The sequence below is a fragment of the Cinclus cinclus genome, chromosome 6 (assembly GCF_963662255.1).
Source record: "Cinclus cinclus chromosome 6, bCinCin1.1, whole genome shotgun sequence".
NCBI lineage: Eukaryota > Metazoa > Chordata > Aves > Passeriformes > Cinclidae > Cinclus > Cinclus cinclus.
In genome coordinates, this window is record NC_085051.1 from 1,700,196 (window position 1) to 1,725,634 (window position 25,439).

Sequence of the window (25,439 nt, forward strand, 5' to 3'; positions counted from 1 at the left end):
AGAATGGGAACAGACCTACAAACAGAGTTAAGTGTCCAAAAGATGCTGTTTAAAACTGGAATGCCCTGCTTCCTGTGACTTTTTTGGGAATATATTGTTACATTACCCTTCCCACCTCTATGGCTTCAGTGAGCCCATCCATGGGATCATGTCTGCTTCCATCATTCCAGCCTCAGGATAACTCTGCAGAACTGAAATCTAAGCTACAGAAATTTATTGCACAGCACATTTCACCCTCATTGCTTAGAAGGGCCCATCTACTTGCAAAATTTCACTGGGCTACATAGAAGAATCATTGAAAAACTGAGATAATAAAGCTGATGCAAAACCAGGGTGACCTGACCTGGTGTAGGTTTCACTGCCCAGGTTAGGTCAAGCCAGCTGTGAACCAGCTTAGGCTAAATAAAAGTCAGCTGCTCTTCCACTGTGTCTACAATCCAAATGACTGAAAAATAAACAGATTTCTGTTCAAGGAGGTCTTGTTAAATTTGCTTTTATAGACAAAGCCCAACAGAGAAACTCAGCCTTGCTGTCAGTAAGTGAAAATCCCACTGAAGCCAAGCAGAACCAGTCTTTCTGTGGCACACTGAGTTTGGGCCAGTATTCCTCAGTTGTTCTTCTAATGTGTGATGCTCTTAGCCAGGTATTAATTCGACCCAATTTGGCTGTGCTGTATTACACTGAGAATATCAATATTATCTGGCTGACAAGTAACTGAGACAGCAGTCAGCCTTTACTTGACTTGTATGTATATGAAAACTTGAGTTTCTTTGGTTGTTTAGTATCCAAGTCACTCAATTGTATATTTGTGTACTCCAGACACAGCATGTTTATACTGATCATTAAAATTACCAGGGATTTTTTTCTTTTTTTTTTTTCTTTTTTCCACTTAGTTTATGGAAATTTTTTGACTATAGCAGACTAGTCACTTATATAAATATACAGCACTTATATACATAGAAATTACAAAAATACATTTTATTTATATCTGATTTTAAATAATAAAAATGAAATTTCACATTTATTGAAATATTAGCTAGCATTCCAAACGCTTCTGCAATCTTCAAGGTATCGGAGCAGAAGATGCCTGTATATTGTAGGATAATTATGCATCACAGTCTCAGTCAGGGCTCATAATATAATTATTAGGGGGGAAAATAGCTCTGCTTTAAAGTTTGTGCTTCATCAATTTCTTCTTTTATCCCCTATTCTAGTCTTTTCTCTCCTTCTCTCAATTTACTGATGGCCAAAAAGCTAAACCAAGTTCCCTTTCCCACATCAGTTAAGACCAAAGAAACTCAGAGAAATGAAATGATCAGACAAAACAGTAATTGAGGATAACTAAATAACCCACTGAAATGAAGGACATTACCTTGAACTCCAGCTGACATCAAACACGCCCAACACAACAAATTTTGCAACAACTTCAGTTCCTGAAGCTAATTGCTGAAGGAACTGAAAACAATTGTTCATGAGCTCCAACTAGTTTGTACAACTGCAAAACATTAACTACTGTCCCATCCAAGTGGTTTGGTTTTCTTTTGGGATTGTACTCCTACCACAATGCAGCGTAATGATCAGTGACCTTTATCTTGCACTATATAAAGTCAACATCATTTCTGGCAATGCTCTCTTTTCCACAGAACATTAGCATTTTTGTTAATCCATGTAACTGTTAACTTATTTACATGTTAATATAGTAATTAAGTCCTCTACATTCAGAACTTCCTGGGTGTGCATTCACCGTGCCAGCGGAACCAAAATCAACTGCAGCTTTGGGTAGCACTTTCTGGCACCACTTTAGTAGACAGCATTGTTAAAGAAAGAGAAAAAAAGCGCTGTGTTGAACAGAGGTTTCCTTGTCCAAGCAGGTGTATTCATTTTTCCAGGTTGGAAGGATTGAAAGGTCTCAGGTTTACCAGCTTCACATGCATTCAGAGTGAGAAGCCCGATTATAGAGCAAACACAAATAACCTTTTCTCATTTCTCTTGGAAGCTTTTAGCACCAATATCCTTTGCTGGCTCTTCATGCATTGTATTCTGTCACGCTGAAAAAAAAACTCCTCCATAACTCATCGGTGGCACTGAGAGACAAGGTAGCCACCAATTATCAAAATGCCATTCACCTTCTTCACAGTTCTCTCTTTTTCCACTTCTTTGTACTGTTAATAGGATAAAGAGACACGGAGCTATTTACAGGGATTCTATTTGTACTACTTAATAATCTTGAATTCTTTTGTTTTGAATACAGTCTCTGGGATGAAAGGGTTGAAAGGACTCTGAATTGCTGAAATCAGCACCCCTTATATAACGTCCCACAGCAAACTATTAACATGGCCACTGCTATGCCAACCGTGGCCTTCAGCAAACCCTGCTCTGCAGGTTTCTTCTTCTTGAATCAAAGTTTTGGCATGCAGGAGTTATTTTCAGCAGCTCTACCTCTGGGCCTCTGCAAACGAAACTTCTTGTGGCGCAGACATGTTCACAGCATCTTTAGTGATGACGGGTCATGATACGAGAGCAAAGTGACAAACAATTGCATATGGTTGATCTCATCAGTATGAAACAGTTCCCTGGCAGCTTTTCCTTAGCTGGAAAGCAGAATTTCATGTCTTCAGAGTCCCGTTGCTCTGCTGTAAGTCATTTCATCGTGCTGACTTTTCAGACAGACTAAAATGCCACAGCTTTGGCACAATTCACTGAAAGTCTGTAGCCGAAAATTAAAGGAGTCGCTTTCTTGGCTTGCCCCAGGCGGCACGACGCAACCACTGCGCGCAGAAGTTGCGTTAGACCTGGAACTCAAACATATCTGTTTGCTTCTTGGCCAGCTTGGCCACTTCTTCTCGTATAGCCTTGACGAGGGCGGCGGTGGAGATGTTGGTGAGCGGCGCGTCGGAGGGGTCGTTGTCGGTCAGGCTCTGCTGGGAGGCGGCGGCGGAGGCCAGCGGAGCCTGCTCCAGGCTGGGGTGCAGGCTGCCCTGCTGGCTGTACTGCCGGGGCAGGCGGGACGGGGAGCTCTGCTGGTACCGGGACCGGGGGTACGCCTCGATGTAGCCGGGGAGCGGCACCTGCGGGGAATCGGAACCTCACAGAATTACACGGAACGATCGACGCGCGGCGCCCACAAACCTCCGCAGGGCACTGCCACGTGTGACACAGAGGCACAGCTGAAGGGAATGCAAACCTCAGAATCCCCAGCTTCTGTCTACCAGTGCCTATCCTGGCACATGCCGTTTATGCAGGTGTCAATGTCCCGGCTGTGGCAGCAAAAACATCTGCTTGTCCTCCTTTATCATCCCCTCCAAAAGTCCAAGGGAAAAGGTTTTTCTGAAAGTGTGTGCTGTCAGCTTAGCAAACTGGCAATTTTAAAATTTAAAAACTTTGATTTTAAACAAACAGCACCAAAAAGCCCAGAACAGAAAAGCAGAGTTTTCTGGCTTGCAGCCACTAATCCAAGTCTAATCCAAGCCAGCCAGTGTCTGGTCTCACTGCTCCTAGCAGAAACAGGGATAAGCTCAGGTGCGCCAGCTCAGAAACTCAACACTCAAAGCGATGCTTGACAGCTCAAAAGTGTCAGGATTTCTGACCATGTTTAACAGAATTACATGAGGGATTCATAATTTTTTTGTAACTTCACAGATTTCAGCCCCATGTTACATCAGCCAAAACTAAAATAATGTAGGCCCTTTAGTCACAGTGAGAGATTAAATTACTTTCACAAATCCATGAACCACGATACCTTCTGGCACCCAGAAGATTTTAATGCACCAAACAAAAAATAGTATTTATGATTTCCAAAAGTCTATAAAACAAGAATCTACAGGCCTTAATTTTGAAGAAGCCTTTATGCCTGAAGCTGACCATTAGGATTTACATATCCTCTACAGCCTTGGGTATCCATCAAATGCTGAAGAGAATGTCAAACGTTCACTATGGTGTGATGAGACAAATGTAGGAAGCAGGTATGATATGAAAGTTACCATTAGATGCAGACATCTCTGTTTTGTTTACAACAGGCTCTTCAAAAGGTGATTTTACTAGAACAACGTGAGAACTCACCACTAGAGGCCACCAAGTTACCGTTTTCACTACGCAGGATCCAGCAGTTTGGAGAAGTGCTTTGAGGATACAGCTGCCGTGTCCCACAAAACTTAGTGTTTCAATACCTACCATTTGTCTCAGAGAATAATATATTACAGTAATTGAGCTTATAAAATAATTCTTTGTTGTCAAATCTCCTGTTCCCTCTACTCCCTTGTTTACAGTCTAGGCTAGCAGAAATATGTGAAAAGTAAAGAATGTTATAGATATTAAGACTCTGTTCTCAATAACTGTAAGAAAATCTTGGAAGTGTGATCAAGCTATAATCTAGAGACTCAGAAACCAAGACACATCCAGAAGCTTAAGCCCTGAGTATTAGTGAGAAAACCTGAGTATTACTTCAGATCTTTATGCTATTCACTTTTATTTAGGCTTTCTGACTGTGCTATGTTGCTAATGCTATTTCTAGTTCCTCTAGCAATGATTTTCAAATTAAGACAGTTTATTGACAGATTTGCAAATTCATTCTAGAAACTGGAGTTGTCTCTAAATTTTGTACCTCTTCTGCAAAGCCACTGGAGAGCTGAAAATCTGAGTAACAAGGAGTTGTTAACGCTCTGCCATGGGTACGTGAAATTAAAAGGGACATGTGTTTCCTTTGAATTCTATTCTGCCATGGTTATTTTTCAGACAGATTCTTACATCCCCCTCCATTCCTCTTTCCCTGAAGACAAGGAAACCCACAACAGAGTTACACTCTTCTCCTTCCAGAGGAAGGAGCTGGGGGCTGGAAATTTGGTTTGCAGTTTTGACCCATTTGTTTCAGTCTCCACTTTTGACAAGTGATACCTGACTGTTTTTCCACAGGACTGCAGTCAAGACTAGGGATACAAAAGGGAGAATGAACGGAAGACAAGTAAAATTTCCTTATTTGTTTCGTGGCTTTTTTCCTTCTTAGAGAAAAGATTTAAAATCATTGCTAAGACACAATGGGCCTCCTGGATTTAAGATGTCAGAAAGGTTAAAAACACACATAAAACAAATAAATAAACAAAAATCAAACACCAAAACAATAACAACAACAAAGGAAAATAAAGCTTTTCATGCTTTAAAAGGCAGCTCTGAGAAGAAAATTTATACCAGAGCATCACAAGCCTCCAGGTGTCAGGGGCACATCAGCAGGTGTGCTCAGCTTACAAATGAACAGCTTTTTTTTCTGATAGCTCAAATTCAGACTTGCATCTGAAAGTCATACTGAATTCTTCTCACAGGCATTGGGAGCAGTAATAAAGAGTGAACAACAAAATGCTGCCTCCAGGAACATTTATATGACTGTGTTGTCTCTTGCTTAGCTGCTCAAAGCCAACTTAGATTTCAACTGCAATTCATTAATATGTTCTGTTGATGATTTGCACAAGGAAATTGAATCTATCTCCCAGGTTTTTTTGCCAGAGTGGTTCTGCATAAATGCCAGATGTGAGCTCAAGCAGAAGAATTGATCTTTTTTTTCCCTACTGTAAAAAAAAAGCCCTACATTTGAGAAATTGTTTCAAACATGATAAACCACTGCAATTCATTTTAGGATGTTTCAGCTTCAATTCTTTGAAATGTAGGTTTACTTTGGGCTAAAAATTACATCTGTTCCAGTCTGGGATTGTGTAATTAATTATTTAATTTATGATCTGTCACTCCAGCCTTCGGGAGGGCTGCAGCAGTGCTGGGAGGTAAGACTTGGGAGCCAGGCTGTCCTGAAAGAAGCCTCCAGGAGGGTAAGATGCTTCCCAAGCTTTCCAACAGCTGCTTTGAGAGACAGCATCAGCTTCTCCTGACACATGTCTATCCAAAAATTTAACCATTCTCAGGAAAGAAAAATGACATCAAACCCACCACGTGCCAGGCCCTAACCTAGTGAATGATTCCACCCTCTCAAGACCTTGCTTACAGTTCATGTTATAAAAGCTGAAGTACCTATTCCATCTCTTATGGCTTTTCATTACCAGAGATTATTCCCATTCAAGGAAAAATTTAAATATTAACCTTTTCGGCTCCTATGTAGACCAGTGAAGAATTGCTGAAAACCCCTCCTGTGCAAAACACAGAAAATACAGGTGGTAAGAAAAGCAGGGATGCTTACAGACTCTGCCCACTGCCCTGGCAACTCATTCTCTCCAGCATAGGGCATCCAGGCTTGGTTCCTGTAGGCAGTGGGAGGAGTTGGGATAAAATAGCCCGTGAAGCCAGGTCGGTTTGCTGGAATGGCAAACACTGCTGGGACCGTGTTTCCTGCCAAATAAAAAGAGAGTAGGCAACATTAATAGCTGAGATTTTCAGTTGTAAATCAGAAGATAGTACTTATGAAATATAGACTTAATGTTTCTTTGTTGAGGTTTCTTGTTCCGGGCTTTGGGCCTTTTTATTTTATTTTTTTTTTGTCTCACCATCTGACTAGAGCATCTTCGGGATGCTGGGAAATACTGGAGGAGGCAAGATTTGCAGTTGTCCTCATAACCATGTACAGCCTTCAGGTAAAGAGTCCCTAAGACTGGATCCTTGTCAAAACTTTGACTCATTAGAGAAAAGGCTTTTTCCCCCTTAAGTTTGTTTCCTTATATTCAATTTCCAGCTGTTGTTACCATGAATTTCAGTGTAATGTACTTTCCTCTTCACAGTTTACCCAGTCTTTCTTAATATCTCTAGGCAAAAAACCTACAAAAACGAGTGAGTGATACCTTTAACAGGCTTTACTCTCAACAATTCCATCATAAAACTTCAATGATTCTGCAAAAAATACCAAGGTTCTACCTGCTCAGTTCCTTTCCTAAGAACAGTCTTTGACTGCCATAAATTACAACTTAACTAAATATTTGTCTAGCTACAACTAGCTATGATTTAAATAAATATTTGTTGATTCCAAATCTGGTTTATCACCTCTTGATTAAGATGCATGCATAGGAATATCCAGGAAGCCTCCTGGATTAAAATGCCACTATCATAATCCAGTTTTTGAGGAGGGAGCCAGCCATGTTGACATAAATTTCAGCCAAATCCCTGGATATGGTCACATCTGCTTTCAGGGAAGGTTTGTTCCTGTGGCCCAATGAGATGCAGAGAACAATTTGGTACAGAGATTATCCACAGGCTATAATTGGCATGCCTGGAAGACCAGCATCCTAATGTGCATATTTCCCTTGAGATTTGCTATCATAACTCCATGTATTTGCCTAGTTAAAAATAGAATACAAAAACAAATTTCAAATAGAATACAAAAACAAACACAAATACAAATTTCTTGCCTGGTTAAGTCTTCCTTCCTCTAGTGTCTAGTACATGCAAAGACAGACTCCAGCAGTGAATCACCAACATCACAATGAGGCATGAGGTCCTCATCCCTAAACCCTGAATGGGACAGCTGCATATCATCTTTATCAGTTATTAGGTTTTTAATTTATTCAGTTATACTACATGGACATGTCTTTTACTTTCCAGGTTCACAGAATAGAGCAAAAATAATATCACTTACATGAAAGCAGAAGGGCAGTAAACTCTTTAAAAACACAACAAAGTACAATTCCTCCATTTTCACTGAGGTATGGAAGCACAGTAACATTACACAGCTGGGAAGGTTCTCTGTACTAGAATCAATGCAGAGAAAATGAAATTTCTCCCCCTTCCAACTGCACATCATTTGAATATTGCAACTAATTGCTCTCAGTAGCTATGATACCACTATGCTGACAAAATCACAAAGACGTGGGCTTTCTCCTGAAATTCATACAGACTGTAATGGAATTACCATCAATTACTGGCTGCTTCAAATAGCTGTCCTCCAGAATCTCATTTACAGCCCTGGCACATATTTTTGCTCCTGAAAAATCCTCCAGAGGGTTATGCTGCCTACTCTGACAGATGCTGGGCACACGCACAGAGACAGAAAGACACCAGAAGTGACACCCACTGCCAAAGCAGTCCCCCTAAACCCAGTTAATTACAGTTGCTCAATGACCTCTCCCACAGTCCCAGGCCAGAATTGCTATGGATGCAATCAGGTCATGAGAAGAGGGGTAAAATATGGTTTGTAGCACATTTTTCTCCAGAGCAAAAACACACCACCTCTATCCCAATTCCTCCACCACCTTGCTTTGGAAGAGGGTGGGCTAAGAGAAGAAGTGTGCTCAACCTGGTTCTTCCAGATCATAAACAGCACGAGGCTTGCCATTTTAAATGAGTTAGCAAGGCTGAAAATGAGCATTCTTCATACATGTACAGAGAAGAAAGTGCTGCTCCTGTATGGAGCACATGGTTTCTACACCAAAACACTCTTTTAATTTAATCACAGCAAAAGGAGGTACTACTCAAAATGAATATTCAGTTGGCTGATGTAATGTCTTAACCTAAATTATTATTGCAACATCCTTATCTTAAAGCTGATGCTGGGCTGCATGAGAGTGACATTAGGCATTAACATTCCAAATCAGCACCTGCAGCAATGTTTCTTCATGTGTTGAGGCTATAAAAACTTATTCTCATATCAGTATGTTAGAAACACTGTATTACAATTGCACATTTCTCACAGTTGTCCTTGGCTTTACTTGCCTGTATTACAGCCTTTTGTAGTACCTGTTATATATGAAAGTTTCCTTCAACTACTCCCAGAATTATTCTGGCAAACTCCAGAATGTACAGGAAGGTAATTTTGTCTCTTCTGAACTGCAGCCACTCTTCAGCAACGCACAGCAATAAGATCTCCCTATCACTGGATCCAATAAAAAAGTGTAACCCACAGATCACATTACTGCACACATAAAGGAGAGGTCTAGGTAGTGTGGCATATTTTATGGCTTGAAGTGTTTTGAAATGGGAGGTTGAGCATCTGCTCCTTCCAGGTACTGCACCATTTGTAGAAGGTATGGCAATAAGTGAGAGTAGAATGGATCCTTCAAACCTACTGTATTTAATTAATTGAAAACACATTTGCTTAGCCACACTATTGCTTAGCCACAGATGATGATATCAAAGACAATGCAAATAACTCTCTATTACTACGGAGGAAGCTAAAAAAGTTGGGTTTTTTTCCTGGCAGATTAACAGAGCAATGTGTAACAAACCTACTAATTTCAAAGCTTTGAACTAATGGGAATTTTTTTTAATATTGTAAGCTCTTTTCCATAACTCTCCAAGAAAATATATTTTGCCAATAAGAAGCCTTTTCAAACATTTTTTCAGCTAAATGTTATCCATGTACCATCAAAACAGTACATCAGCTTCATCTCATGATTAAATCAATTAATTTATAAATACAACTCATATCAAAAGAACCAGGAACTGACTAGGCCTTTAAAACTGGGACTTTTAGACCTAAAAACAAGTTCTGGTCAGAAACTATATTCTCCACAACAGGAGGGGTGAAGAGCTACCAGATTACCTTTGACTGTGCAATGGCACCACTGCCTTGTGTTTTGAAGGGAAGGGGCCATGCACCTTCAATTTGCCTTCCTCAGTAGCCCACTGCAGTGACAATAGCAGGAGTAGAGTTTCTCAAGAGGAAGTCTTAAAAATGTTTTTGAGCACTTGGATCAATATTCATGACTGACATAATATTGGAAGGATCCAACTCATTTCTCCCCTCATTTCTCCCCCATTAATTACCTGTCTCTCCCACTTTGCTTGGCTGGTACGAAGTGCAACACAAACGAGTCCCAATACTGCAACTTATTTTGCCACCAACACCTCCATACCCTCCCTAAAAATTCTGCTGTGTTCTGCAGCACTGATGAACAGCTTTACTGGATTTTATCAATTCAGAGTCCTGATTAGTGTGCCAGCAGAATGACATTTTGAACACAGAACATCTGGGACATTACTGCTGGATCCTTCCTTCAGAAAAGGCCATTTCCTGGCACTTCTGCAGGATGAGTATTTTAGGATGCAGCTGGTGCTGCACTTACAAAGGCACAGGCCATCCTCTGGAGGGCTCCTTCAGTTGCACCAGGAAAAACCCCACCTAATACAGTCATTCTCCAAAAAATCATCTGTTGGAACCCAGAAACCCAGGAGTTTGGAGCTTTCTGTGCTTTCTAGCACTGCCCCCTGGAGAACACTGCTTTTGACCTGAGGCCTTGGAGAAGGGTTCCAAATTTGAGTGATGGAGTTAAAGGCACAGGTGTGTAGTTAAATAGAAATGTGGGATTTCACATGGTGAAGGGTTTGGAATTTGAGATTTTTACAATATAGAAATAGGTATGGGACGAGATGGAGGATTTTGGGTGTTGTCTCCTTTCTGTGTTCTTCTTCCTTCTTCATAATTTCAGGTAGTAGTTTCTGGTTGGATAGGTAGTGCTGCACTGAGGGTCACAGGACTTTGATTATTGGGTCAAAAGTATAAATAATATAGGTGTTAGTTCTTTATTAGACTATTTAGCTCTAAAAAGACCTTGTAACTAGCTAGGTTCACCTCCATTTCGTTCACTTTTAGCTGGGAGCTAAAAGTGTTGCAAAACTCTCTGTACTTTAGATAAGATTTCATAAACAACCAAGCCCAAACACGAGAAATTCGTCTCCTTCGTGTTTTCAATCCTGACTCTGAGTGAAGACAAAAAGAAATAAAGACAAACCACTAATCAGCTGGTGCAGCTAACCCATTTACAATCATCCTTATTTGCTATATCCCATACATTAATTTATATCCAAAATAGCTAATGAGGCTCTCAAAGCTCCAAGTTCAATCTGCATTATTTCTTCACCTGAGTGAAAAGCTGATTGATCGAGCGGACCAACAGACATGGGAGCTCTCGAACCAGGTGCAAAAGGTGTCTGGTCATGGTGCTGGGCCTGATCTGCTCCACTGGACTCAGGTATTCTCACTTTGCTGCCAATATCTGATGTAGACCTGCATGTTTAGAAAGGAAGAAAATGACATTTTTGTCATTCTGACCTACAGATGAGATTTGTAGCCACATACACACCCACCAGCTACAGAAGGACAAGCCATTGAGGAGCAATCTGTCCAATTTTGCTCTGGCATTACAGAAGTCTGGAGAAAACTGGACAACAGGAGAAGTGTGGAGAAGTTTGCAAACAGCCCTTTTAGCCTGGTTGCTATTGTGCAAAAGCATGTTATTACCATTGCATAGGGGCTTGGCTTGCTACTTCAAACAAACGCCTGTGAAATACAACACCAAAACCAGAGTTTTACCATAATTGCTCAGAGCTTTACCACAATTCACCAACACAGTCCACAGGCAGCCCCAACAGTGTACATGACATGGTATCATACAGTAGGAGACCATTGTAGTAAATAACATTAGCTGCACTTGGGAAATGCTAATGTCTTTGGAAATGTTGTGAGTCCTTACAACACAGGAAAGGAGAATGATGCTGTGAATGATCTGCCTCAATCCAGCACACCATTATGTGAGCTGAGGCAAATAATGCTTTAAAAGAAACAAGAGCCTGCATTTCCTGATTTTATTGACACAGACTAGCTATCAGAAAACTCATTGTTATTTTGTTTTGTGTTAAAATGCAATAAAACCATTGTGTTTCTAATTTCATTAATGTGTCTTTTTAAAGTGCCTTGTAAGTGCCCCCTCAGGGTTTGCCCTGGTTCTTATTACAACAGTGGGTTTCAGAGAGCATGCCTAAAATAAAATAACAGATAAATACCTCCTGAGAGAGGCAACAGCCACAGGACCTGTTCTGGGAGGGACAGGAGGGGGAGGAGAACCCATTACCATCTCAGGAAGCTGAGAAAATCTATAAGCCTGTAACAGAGAAAAATAAATATTTTCTGAAACACCAATAGATCTCAGTCAAATTGACAAACAAAACAAAATCAGAAATTAAATCCTTGCTCTGTGTGCCAGACTACAGGAAGCTAGCTTTTTGTGGCATCAACAATAATTGCAATTATTAGAGAATTTACAGTGCTTTGGTGATTTTTGAATGTGGAAGAAAGCCTGAAAATGAGGCTCAGAGACAAGATGAAGTCTAATTAAAATAAAATGTATTAAACACTGTATCTGTGACATTTGTAACCTGCTGGCAAAGCAGATCTGCTGTGATTATGTGAGACTCAGCAGCTGCTTTGGATCATGGGAAAAAGACCTGAGTATTTCCACTTTCTCCAGGAAAAAAAAAGTATTTCAAAGATTCAGAAAGAACCCTCAGAGCAGTGCGTGCTGCGGTGAAGCCGCCTGTCAGCAATCCATATTTCAACCTCTTCCTTTCAAGCCTTCAGGAGATGAAAAGAAAATTTTCCACAAAACCCCCAGGTTCTGTAACTTTCCAACACAGCAACAAATGCCTCAAACAGCTCTGAAAAGGCAGACTGATCCAGAGGAACACTGGGCCCAACCCACAAAGTCACAAAATTAAGCAACTTGCCCGCAGCAATTCTGAATTACATCATCAATACATGTGAAGGAGGAGTAATTATGTGCATCCAAGAAAAGACATGTAGGACAACATTTTCCTCCTTAATCCTTTGCACTGCTGTAGATTAGAGGCCATAATATTTCCAAATTCACTTAGAGGAATGGTATCTCACTAGATGCTTCACTGAACTTTTCTTCAACACATCATGGGCGAGGGTTTTGTTTCCCTACTGGTTTTTGGTTTATTGTTTGCTTGTGATTTTTTTTTCAGTTGTCGTTTTCATGATGATGGCTCTGAGCAATGCACAGGAATATAAAGATAAAATCAGAGGAATAACAAATACCAAATTTTGGAAAAGCTGACCACTATCAAGTCACTGGCATTTTGACAACAAAAAATGGAGTCCAATGGTGGGACGTTGGCCCTCTAAACAAGAAGCATCTGGTTTAGCCAGAGAAGCTCCTCCACAAACAGCAGTGAAAGTTAAAAACACATTAAAACACATGGGATGAGTCACACTCTATCTGCTGCCCAGAGAAAGAGCCTACAGGATTTACATGATTATTTCAGACTTACCACCTACATTTAAGTTGGAATTTGGCAATATAAATCCCACACTATGTATCAGAAAACACTGTCTTTCAGTAATCTTCTTTTAAAATTACACATTTAGACCGTATTCCAAATACCTTCATTCTCAAGTACCTGCAAAAACTAGGTCAACAAAAAGGAAAGGTAACTTATCAAACTGATTTTTGATGTGTCTCCAAGGGAAAAGCAGTACAGACCCAGCATCTTTCTCTGTCCTCTTGCTGCTACCCCTTTTAAAGCGGTTAGAAACCCTCAAAGGCATGTTTCTGAAAATATTTTTCTCTTTTCATGCCACCTACAAAGTCTCCTAATATTTACTTTCACCATGCTACCATGATATTTAAAGAATTTCTACATTTAAGTGGGGGGGGAAAAATAAATCTAAAAAGACACTGGTACATTTCTTAGCCAGGGGTTGGAAATACTGATTTTTAATGTAAGAACCGTAAGGAAAAAACAAATGCTATTCACATCAAAGAAAACCCGAATTATATTTCTCCTGATAGTGCTGGAGATGAAATGGAAAAAAAAAAAATGAAATGGCCTGCAATGCCTCTTCTGCATCTCAAATGCTGGCAGTGCCCTCACAGGCTGACTGAACTCTCCCTTCTGGCTCCACAAGCCTTTCATCCCCCACCTTGCTCTCAGCATGCATTTGTGGCAAGTCTGAAACCCTTTTTATTCCCCCTGTTTTAAAGGAACAGCACACAAGATAATGTTTGGGAGGGGAAAGTGACTCCAGATGCTGTCTAGCAGGGTAGGCAGAGACTCAGAGGTAGGTCTGGGTTTTCTCTTGTGTGTTGTGCTTTGGAATATGGACATCAAAGGAGGTATTAGGTATTTTCAGGGATCACAGTTCACAAATATGCTGCAACTTGCACTGGAAATTTTGGGGGAAAAAAATAAAATAGAAAATCTAAGCCTTTATTTTTCTGCTTACATGGGAGATGAACAATTTTGAGTGAGTGGCAGTTTCTTGCTAATGGCTGGGCAATCCTGTTAAAGTGAAAAATCCTGTAAAAAGATCTGCTACACCATGCTGAGGAACAGTCTGTCCAGTGGGGACAGGAGCCAGCCCTTGATGCCCTGAGCTGCCACACATCAACATGCTTGTGGGAGGGAGCTGCAGTGAAATGTCTGGAGTTTCTGCAGTGGGTTGGGGAATTAGTGTTTTCCTGCAGGCAAAATATAAATGGGAAAAAAGTGTTCAGAAGCTAAATGAAATCCAAGTTTTACCAGAGAGGCCTGTTAAAGATTTTTATGAGCCCTTAGGCTCTTGGCCAACTGACATGATTGTAGAATTAAAGTCACTTCACCACTGTGAAATGAGTCAGAGAGGAAAACAATAAACAAAAACACAACCCAGCTGATTTCACTGATTTGCCTAATTTTACTCTTCAAAATGTATTTATCCATTTAAAATGATCTCTTTGTTTTTAGCAAAAAAAAAAAAAAAAAACCAAAAAAAAAAACAAACAAAAAGAAACAAAGTAACTAAACAAAAGCCCAAAATGAGCAAAAGACAAAAGTCTTAAGAAGGAAAACATTCCGCATGGGTTCTGAACTCTGTTTTTTGAAAAATGAGAACGTGTAGAATACAAAGGATGTAACAATCACTGGCAGAAGTTATCACACTTGAGGTCCAGGACAGACTGCACAGGTAGCAGAGTGCAGACCCCTTTCAGTAAGAAATGCCAGTGAAGGAGTCTGCTGCGGCTAGCACACTGACAATTTAAAAAGGAAACCAATACATTTATTTTAAAAAGTAAGAAGTGCAGTTTAGCAGCCATTGGGCCAATAAATCCTCTGGAGGATAAAGTCCAGTCATCAGCAGACACCTGCACCACTGTGTCCTACAACCCACGACAGCCCAAGGACCTGTCAGGATCTAGAAAAGAAAAATCACAGAATGGTTTGGAAGACACCTTAGACATTATCAAGGCACAAGCCCCTTGCAACAGTCAGGGATCCTTCCATGGGGCCAGGTTGTTCAAAGCCCCATCCAGCCTGGCCTGGAACACTTCGACAGATGGGCCATACACAACTTTTTGGGCAGCCTGTTCCAGTGCCTCACCACCTTCACAGTGCAGAATTCCTTGTCCATATCTAATCCAAGCCTGCCCTCTGTCAGTTTAAAGTCATTCCCACCTGTCCTATCACTAGCTACCCTTGTAAAAAGCCCCTCTCCAGCTCTCTTGTACCTCCTTTAGGCACTGGAAGGTCCTCTAAGGTCTCCCTGGAGCCATCTCTTCTCCAGGCTGAACAACCTCAAGTCTCAGCCTGTGTTCATAGGCCAGCACACAATAACTATAGGCCAAAACAGAAACTTTGCAGTTAGTTTTAAGGCTGCATTTCCCTAGTTGTAATATTTTAATGTTTTTACCACCTTACACTTACAGATTGGTGTTGGGTGAAACTATTCTATGTTGCCTTGTAATTACAGAAATATCCATCTCCTTACATCTCACCATAGGAATTAAAAGGTCAGTGTCCTTGTTAACACATTGAATTACTTATCTGATTATTAAACTGCAATTCAGGAATAATACAAATTTATTGATATGGCTTTGCCTTTATAGTTGTTATTGAAAAGTGGCTGAATTTTGGTAAAATACTCCCACTTCACCTCTGTTAAATGAAGGGGAGCTCTGAGGAGGGGGGTACTTCACCAGTCACTCAGGCTGTAAGTGCTGGCCATCAGTGCCTGTTTTGGGTCTCACCTTGGGATCCAGAGCTCTGTTACTCTCACTCCTCTTTCCAGAGCATTGAAGAGGAGAGATGGAAATTGGTCCAGCTATGTGATGGAGAGACTTTTCTTCTCTGGTCTCAGCTCTCATTTGATTCAGCTGAGTAAATTTCCAAAGCTGCAACATGATCAACCAAGGCACGGAGCTGGCGGTCAGGCTGTGGTGTCACACTTTCAACTCTTTAACTCCATCCTCCAGTCACAGCACCCCAGCTGGGTGCCAAGGACTCAGCCAGGTGTTACTCATCATGCTTTTGGAAGCTCCAGAACAACAGGGAGAGTTTGCATTTCACTGGCTTTCCTCTGCCAGGAGAAGGTGTGAGCCCCTTGTGGAGGAATTGTCTTTTCACAGGTCACCCAACAGGTAGGTTGGCATTCCCTCGCAAGAGCTACAGATCGTTTTGGTATTAATGGCAGCGTGGACAGAAAAACCCAACCAAACAAATAAAAAATACACAGAAGGCCTCAAAAGGCAGAAGAAAATAGAAAACAAACAAACAAACAAAAAAAAGACGTGCACACTCTGGATATACAAATGTTTGATGGTGGGACTAGCCAAGAAGTTGACTACAAAAAATCAAAGATCCACAATTTGGAGGACATGTGAAGAAACACAGAACTAAAGAGCGGCTCTGGACCCCTCTGAACTTGTTCCATCTAAGCAGACAAAATGCTCTTGAATTTTCAAATATGAAATTTTAATTTTCAAAATGCTCAGTGTTTTGAATTGCAACAGCATTGTTGATATTGACTTTTAATTGCCACTAAGAATTGAATTTTCAGAAAGGGTAAAAATTATTAATTCTTGGTTTACAGAGGTAACAATCATCCCAGTGCACAGATACCTCTCATCCCCAAAGTTGGGGATATTTTCAATTCCATCCTTTCATCCCCATCAGAACAAACCAGAAAATGGGGTAGTTGAAGCACAGTGCATATTCATGAAACTGATATGCAGAAAACTATGAATTACCAGCCCATATCCAAAGCCCAGCAGTCTGTGCCTATCCTAATCTGTGGCAATCAACTATTGTCAGGGAATTTAACTCTGTCTTCAGAATGCCGGAAAGATAAGCAAAAGGTCCCAAACACGCAGGTGATTTAGGAGAGCAGTAAGTCTCAAAACGACAACAGTGAATCATTCACCATAAAAAGAGTGGCTATTACATTTCTTTAAAAATCTCTCACCATATAATATTTTTAATTCCGTTTTAGAGAGATTCTTTGAAGCGTCGAGGTAATTTGACTCCCCATTAGCTGTCTCTTAAGCTTTTAATCAAATTCTAACCATAAAATATGATTACATGCTGTACGAATACCATTGGACCGATTTCAAAGTGCCAGAAATAACCTTTAGCATGTTTTAAATAGCATCAACCTGAACCTTTGCAGGCAGTGCCACTGGCTTTCAGCTATGCTCAGAATAGTTCAGAAGCAGCATCCCTTAATGTATTTTTTATTGTCATGGAAGGAAGTAATGGTAATGGTTATTTTGAACTGAGGACATTTTTCTGCATTATCCTCTTATTCTAGCTAGAGTTAGGGACTCAATTTAAAATACATTCTTAAAAAACAAAAAATTCTGACCAAAAAACTCCTTAAAATTAACAATTTACCACACTGGTATTGTTAGATGGGCTATTTCTTGTCTGAAAGCAATCACCTCTGGTTTAGATTTGTATCTGTCATAAAAGAAAATACATGGTTGAGTTTCACATTACCATATGTGGGAATTCAAGGGCAGTTTCACACGAGAGGTTGTGCGCAGTGTTAGTGCCACTGCTGTCTAGACACCTACAAAATTCCATTAACAATTTCCACCCTTGGGTTTAAGTTCCACATTCACGTATTACTTCTGCAAGGTAAGGATGCCTTAGCTGCTGCTTGAGGCTAGAAAATGGAGGATGCAGTGAGTTATAAGGTCAACTAAGAGACCTGTGGACTTAATTCTACTCTAGAGACCCAAGCCAATAGCTCTAAGTGCTAGACTACCAATGACAGCCCACATTGCTCTGCAGTGGTGAACCTCTCCAGTGATGCAGAAGTGTTGGTGTTCCCTACCCAGACGTCACCATAGTTATTCCATAAAACCACATTACTTCCCAATGTGTATTCACTGAGCAGGAGATGTGCAGACAAGTCTGGGACCTGTACAGCAGCCTGTAGCCTATTCTTTAAATTCTTAGTACAACTTAAACAAGGACAACCTTTCTACTAAAACAGATACTGAGTCTTTCATGGTGTATGTGTGTAGCTCGCTCATCCTCCCAGCTGCAAAGTCTAGGTTGGTGTCTAGGGAATGTTATAAATACATATTATGGTATTGTCTTTTCACAATATTAGGGTGGATCCTGTACATGTAGTGTTGAAATGGATTTTAAGATACAGTTTTCTTTAGGAATGACATAGGCTGACAAAGTGCCTTTATAGTAAGTGAACTACCTGCTTGGTTGGATAACACCCAATAAAAACACCTGCTACTGATATACCATTTAACAGCACCAACCCTCTGCACAAATTAAACACCACAGCCCAAATTAAGGCTGATAAGAAAAAATAATTTTAAAAAATAATGTAAGAAAAATAAATTAAAAACACAGCTGAGAAACACACATGCTCTAAAAAGGCAGACTCAAGGAGTGGCCATGTAAAGCAGTTCTTGGAATATGGAAAATAGTTTGTAGAAAACTTTGAAAATGTATGATGGGTCTATGAATATGCTGATGAATTTAAGGGGTGTTTCCAAAGCAATGGCCTTTATAACCTTTTCCTTTATTGTTTGTCTCTTACCATCCTTTTATAAACTTTTTAAATTTTACCAGGAAAGTGAACCTCATTTTTCACAGCAAGCGCACATGTGTGTATATATATATATTTATATATATATATATATATATATATATATATATATATATATATACATATACACACCAGCCTACACTTACTTATTCTCTGTAAGCATCTGGTTTTAAGCACATAAACGGGGCTACTTTAAAAAAAAAAAAAAAAAAACGAACACGGCTCAGAATGGAAACACCTTTGTGTCATTACAGAGTAGTAAGAGCAGCTGCACTTATGATAGCATAGGGTTAAAATGTTTCCAGAATCATGGGCATTGTATAGATTCAGGGGATGGTAAGAAAGGTTGGGTCTGGTAGGCCTGGGAATAGGAACTAGACCCTGGGAATGGGAACTGGGCCCTGGGAATTAATAATATCAGGTGAAACTGCACCTGCGTAGTCATCATATGATAAATGATACGATTGTTCGGTAGTTGAATACAGTTATTGTTTAATTGCAATAAGAATCCTGAGAAAAGATGTTTGGGGGACCTGATGAAAATTACAAGAATTCGTGCTTGGATAAGATCAACGTATGCAATAGAGCACTATGGGTTTAATAATTAATATATAGTTATATAACGAAAAGGGTATAAAAACACGTCCGTCTTGAGTCCATGTGGGAGTCCGATTTGGGTTTGCACCCCGGCTCCCAGAGCTCTTCAATAAAAGCACCTGCATACAAGCGCCCCGTGATCACGCGTTTCCACGCTAACACTTACGGGCCTTGGCAAGCTGTACTGGTACACCTCTGGCCGGTAGGTGGGCACCCACTGCACGCCCGTCCGCGGCCGGCTCATGGTGCCCGGAGCGCTGGTCACCACCTCGGAGTAGGGCAGGTGCGGGGCCGAGCCGTAGGCGTCCTGCCGGGGCTGGCCCCCGTGGCCAGCAGAGGCCAGGCTGAAGGCCTCCTCCAGCAGCATGTGCATCTGCTGCCGCACCTCGTCGATGGACGGCTGCGAGCTCAGCGTCGACGTCTCCGAGTGCCCCTTGGCCTGCCGGGCTCGCCCGTAATTCCGCGGCTCGTTGACGCGGTCCACGTTGGTTTCCTCGATAATTTCGGGCTCCGTCTGGCGGGAGGGAGGAATAAAAGTATACGTCAAAGGCTTTGCAAGACAGTGAGACACTTATTTTAGGAAAAAATAGGATTTTAGCTAAAAGATAGATTCGCTAGAATTAATTAAATAAATAATCCTTGATGGAAATCATTAAGAGTTAGTAGTTAGTTAAAATAAACCGGACTTGAGGTAGTTATCTCGAATTTAAATGACCGATCGTTGTCATCTCTATGCTTGATCAGCTGGGTTTGCAATGAGAAAAGGAGAAGCTGATAAATAGATCTAAAGAAACACAAACAATTGTAAATGTTTTACATCTCAAAACCAATTCAAAAATCATGAAGGAATAAACTGGAGTTCTCCCAGAGATCATTTGTACTGTCATCTATGGGAGGGGTTGAAAGTTCAGGGTGAGGAAGACTCACCGTCCCCTCCCCATAAAAAAGATCACAGACCCAATTCAGAAAAGCAAACAACACATGCTTGATAGCCATTCAAGCTAATTACCACAGGAGGCAGGGAATGGGAGGTGATGCTGTTATGATATACAATCATACACAACTCTTGTAAATAAATAGACTCTGCACCCACTTGTGATTTTGTACTGCGTCTTAGGGGACTATCCCATGCAGCTGCCCAGCACTAAATTAAACGTACACTTTCTAACTTTAAATTGCTAGAGAGTCTTCTGTCTGCCAGAGTTGGGTATCAGTATTAGATCAATACCCATAATTTAGTAAGTCAACAGCATTTGTGCTGCTTTGACATTCTCAAACACCAGTGTGACACATACAAATCAGGAATTGTGGCAATGTAGATGCACGACGAGTATTGGAAAGAAATTATGTGATGCAGGGGAGTATAACAGCCTTTTACATTCTACATTGTTTGCTGGGAAAAGTAGCAGGGATGCCTTGTAGAAGATTAAACTGCCAGTGACTCACTTAAAAACAATTAGAATTAATGTTTGAATGCTTGTCTTAGTTATGGCCATGCAACTGTGCCAGGAAGAGTTCCCTAAAGAGTGCCATCGCTGTGAAGGACCCCTTACAAGGGACAGCTTATTACAGTGAGAGAGACTGAAACTCCTTTGGTCATGTTCTCACATTAAGATTTCTGAAGAACTAAATTTTGGGAGTTTTTCTGAACTTCCTAACAATGACACCACAAATCCAGTCCTGCCCCTCGCAGAGAACACCCTGGCCCAGCTCAGGGGTCTTACCCAGCCCCCAGACAGGAGCTGCAGGTACTTATGCACAATTAACCTGGGAACAGGGAATGATAAACACTCTTAAATGAGCAGATAGTGCTTGGGCAGCTTAGCTTGAAGGGATACTCCTCGGGTGATTCCTGCTGTACAGAGAAGTACAAACAGAAATCACCTCCCTGACTTTTTTTTTGGCTGTAACTCCGTGACAGAAAGCAACCATCACATTGCAAGAAGTTGAAAGTGGAATACCACACTTCATCTGTACTTTGTAAGCTCAGTTTTACAGCCCAGAGTTTCAAAACATATATTTTAAACCTTATAATTCTTTAAATACCTGTAAAATGCATTGACTGTGTCCGGATAACTGGGATAAGCAATAGGATATGTGCCTCCTTCTACACATGGCATGTGGTTAGAGAGCGTACGAGTGTTTAAAACAGCCACAAATAAAAGAATACAACAGGATGTTCTAGTTAAAAATTCCAGCACTATTCTGATCATTTCAGTGTTCTGTAACTCCTAACGTGGCATTTCTTCCCCTGTAATAGTGCTTTTCTACACCTGAATAGGTAAATGACTGTGCCCCCAAGCTTTTGCAAGCTATAGCACAATCATTATACATATTTCTTTGTTTTTAGAGGGAAATACCAAACTGGTTTTCTTCTTTTGTTCTCAGCCACTCAGAAAAGAGTTACACTGGTAGTGAAAACTGATAATATATCTAAGTAAAATATTAATTTGCTCTCTCTGTTTTAAGTATAGCTATATTTTGTATTTAATGGAAGTATGTCAGGAAAAAAAAAAGAGAAAAATTAAGATAAAAAAATAAACATTTGTTCATTAGAAATTAACCCAAATTTACATAGTTGTGGTTATACAGTATATTATCTAAGTCAAAACCACAAACTCAAATTCAGGCTTCCCAAGTGGTACACACATCAGGCTGGGGGAGGAGGAACGCAACCGCACCATATGATCTTAAATGGAAAAACTTTGTAGGAAATCTTCAACTAAATGCTCTTCATTTTGATTCCACTGTTTGTGTTGCTACAATAAATAAAAATCAGACACGTTTTAGAAGGCTGACTATAAAATGCAATGGCAGTTTGTGTAAGTGCTGCCAAAGAGCCTCTGAAATCGTAATATCCTGACTGGATGATTAATAACCATGGCACTTCTATTTGCTCATGCCAGCAATAATGTGAGTGGAATCCCACATAGACCTATTAGTACCCGATGCTGTAATAAATCAGCTTTTCTACTACAACTCACTGGTGAAGCCATTAGACCCCCACAGAATGTTTAAAACATATCACATGTATACATGATGCATATTCACAGCCAACATTAAGGCAGCTTTGATTTATCAATATAAAAGCTGACGAAGATTTTGGAGGAGAGTAACAATCATTTCTTGTCCTCGTATTTTAAAATCTATTTCAATTCATCCTATCACTTTCTGAGGTATGCCATTTGCTATCCTATCAACTGAAACTTGTAGCTATCGTAAATAGAGGCCACTACACCTCAGTGCAACCATTACATAAAATCATCCACAGTTACTGTGTAATAGCAGCAACTAGAGGTACATGAAGAGAGGGAAAAAAAGCCCTGCAGTGACAGACTGATTTTATACACCTCTTGAACTATTCTGCTGCTGCAACTTTTTCAGTTACGTGAACATTAATCTATGAGCTTTGGGATGCATTGCAATCATTTAGTTATATCAACAAAACTAGGCCCATTAATTAATTCCTTTGTATACTGATCTCTTAGACATGTATAATACAGTCATTTACTTCCTTTCATACCAAAAACAGCCTGAATATTTTCTGCTCTGGTATAAATTTCTTTCGAGCAGTCTAGAAGTTCTAGAGTCTTTCATAATGGTATTTACTCTACACACAGCTGTTCACAAACATGTTGAAAATAAACAACATGTTAATAAAGTCTCCTTAATCTAATTCCTAGTTGAAGGTGATGATAGCAATTCCTGTTGGGATTCTTTAAAATGGAAAGCTAGGTACTGTTCAATAATAATTCATTTATAAAAGACACTATAAAGGCAAATAATAAACTGAGAACATCAAACAGTAGAATGTACACTCCAAAATAATACGTACATATTCCATATGGACAAATATAGAATATTATATCTTTATCCTCATATCCTTACCAGTTTTTAGCCCAGAGAAAAAGAACCATGGTTCAGAGAAATATCACAAAAAAGTAATTATAGGTAATGAAGTATTTTTACAAAAGTACGAATGAAGAATTTTAGAAAAGCATTTAGAAATTTGTAGTTGAAGGAAACCTTGTGGTTGTGCACATGACTGAGGATTTCTTAAGGAGCTTTCTTAAAGAATCTGGGAGATCTCAATCCCTTTTCTTTAAAAATAATAGCATTACTATTGTAGGGAAGAAAAAACCTCAACACATAACCTGGGTGTAGTGGTAACACCTCACATTCCCTCCACAATTTTTTATGCCGTAAAAAAGTCTCACGACATGAAGGCAATACGGACTATTTGATTCATAAATTTCATTACTTGGCACTGCTTATAAAATGCAAATTTCACTATTCGTTGGCAGGACTTGCTGCTAAATAACATGCTGGAAGGAAGAAGAGGTTAGCAGCAGTCTGAGAAGGCTGGAACATTCAATATGACAAATCAGATGTGAAAAACAGGTACCAGGTGCCGCTGCATTGAACAGAAAGGGCACAAGAGTCAGCACTCAAACCAACCCTTTCTCACCCATTTCCAGAGGTGAGCTTTCCACAGGTGTTTCAGCTGCTGAGATCCATGAATCCCACGGCTGCAGCCATCGGTGCCTGCCTGTGGGTACCCTGGGAGACGCCGCCTGTCAGACACAGCCCCAACAGGAGCAGGGGACCAGCCCACGCTGCAGGCTCAGCCTTGGCAGCTCCATCTCAACATCCTGCCCCGTTTTCCCGGTGGCATTTCTGTGCTTTTGGATAGGAAATGCATTCAGAGCTGGGAGAGGTGCACTGCAGTGAATCTGCAGTGCATCGGGCAGAGGATTTTATGTAACTTATCAGTAAAACACTGTGCCAGGGACAGGTTGCCCGACTGCAGTGCCAAAGGCAAGGCAAAAGGAATTGTGATGTGCACACATCTCAGAGTTTATAACTACTCTGTGGACACTTCAGAATCTGCAGAAGATCATTAATCTGCTTTCAAGGTTGTTAACAAATTTACTTTAAAATATGTTTTATATATAGCATACACAATATATTGAAATATATTTTTAAAATATGCTGCTGTACCTGCTCCCAGAATGTTTTCAACATTGATTTCCAGGGAAATATCCCCTGTGAAAAACTAATTTTTATTAGCACAGTATTGGCATGCTAATTCCTCAGAAAGCAGTGTACCAGTCAGCCCATTCACATGGCCCCACATGACTCCTGCAGTCTGATGGGAAGTGTCCAAATGCAGGGAATCATTTCAGAAGTCTGACAACTGCAACATGCCCTGAAGGATTTTGTAAAAGGCTTAAACTTTCCTGAACACATCCCCCCAACTTTGGTACTTTCTTCCACCTCGCTAAAAACACGTGCCTGGCAGAGAGAGGGTAGACAGTGAAACACCTCCCAAAAAAATGTTTTCCATTTAGAATGTTTAGAGGATGGGTAACCACAGGTGAACCTTCTTGTTTTCCAGAATGGCTTAGACCCTCTCTAGGGACTGATCTTCAAGGCTGGTTGAGCTACAGTAGTTTGTACACACGACAAAGGATTGAAAAACTCAACATTGCCCCAGTGTGGGGGCTGTTTTTAATCCTCCTTCTGAGTTCACGCAGTGTCAACTTGCACCCAGTGTTTGTTCAGACTGCACAAGGCAAATCCTCTGCCTTGTGTTAGCTGCATGAGGTCCTTGGACCACAAAGCAGCATCTCCTTTGGCTGGGTTTGACATTTACCTACACAAAAAACTCTCCCAGTTCTGATGGGAGCAAGAGGACAACACCTGTCCCTAGGGGATTTCCACAAAACACCGACATTGGGACTTAGGTGAAAATCCCAGAAGTTGGCTGTTCATTATTCTGCATCAAGAGGGCAGCTCCAGGCTGTTCTTCAGAACAAACAGAGGATTGTAATTGCAATGAAAAAAAGCTCACTGTCAAGTAGCAACACACTTAGAAGAACCAGCTAAATTTAAGATTTAATACTTTGGCAAATAATGGGGTTTGGGCAAGCGTTTTGGTTGCATTTCAGACTGAAAAATGACGTAGAGTGATGAAGTACATGAAAGAGTCTGAGCTTTTCTAAGGCTGCTGAGCACACATGAACTCCTGTAACACCAAATATCTCATGGCAATCTGTCTTGTGGCTTATCAACATTTCCCTGGGTTCAGGAGGAAGTTAAGACCCTTCTGAGCAGATTTCACTGCCTATACCCAATAAACTCACATCATAGCCACTGTTGCGGATGCCTCGTCGAGGCCTTTCTCGAGTCACCAAAAGATCCATCTCAGTTTCCCCCGGGCTGGGACTGTTCAGGGACTGCCTGCTTCTGTACACCGAGTTCTTCAGTGGCTGCCTAGAAAACATGAAAT

General features: G+C 40.6%; 1 protein-coding gene across 1 annotated transcript in view; it reads right to left on the bottom strand.

The window, feature by feature from the left end:
- Positions 1–2,786: 2,786 nt before the first annotated feature.
- KIAA1549L (KIAA1549 like) overlaps positions 2,787–25,439 on the bottom strand; it is a 76,324-nt gene continuing 53,671 nt past the window's right edge. The window contains exons 17-22 of the mRNA XM_062494472.1: positions 25,294–25,423; positions 19,314–19,661; positions 11,704–11,801; positions 10,782–10,927; positions 6,176–6,324; positions 2,787–3,068 (exon numbers count right to left, since the gene is read on the bottom strand). Of these exons, the coding sequence (XP_062350456.1) occupies positions 2,787–3,068; positions 6,176–6,324; positions 10,782–10,927; positions 11,704–11,801; positions 19,314–19,661; positions 25,294–25,423 (1,153 nt within the window). The remainder of the gene's footprint in view (positions 3,069–6,175; positions 6,325–10,781; positions 10,928–11,703; positions 11,802–19,313; positions 19,662–25,293; positions 25,424–25,439) is intronic.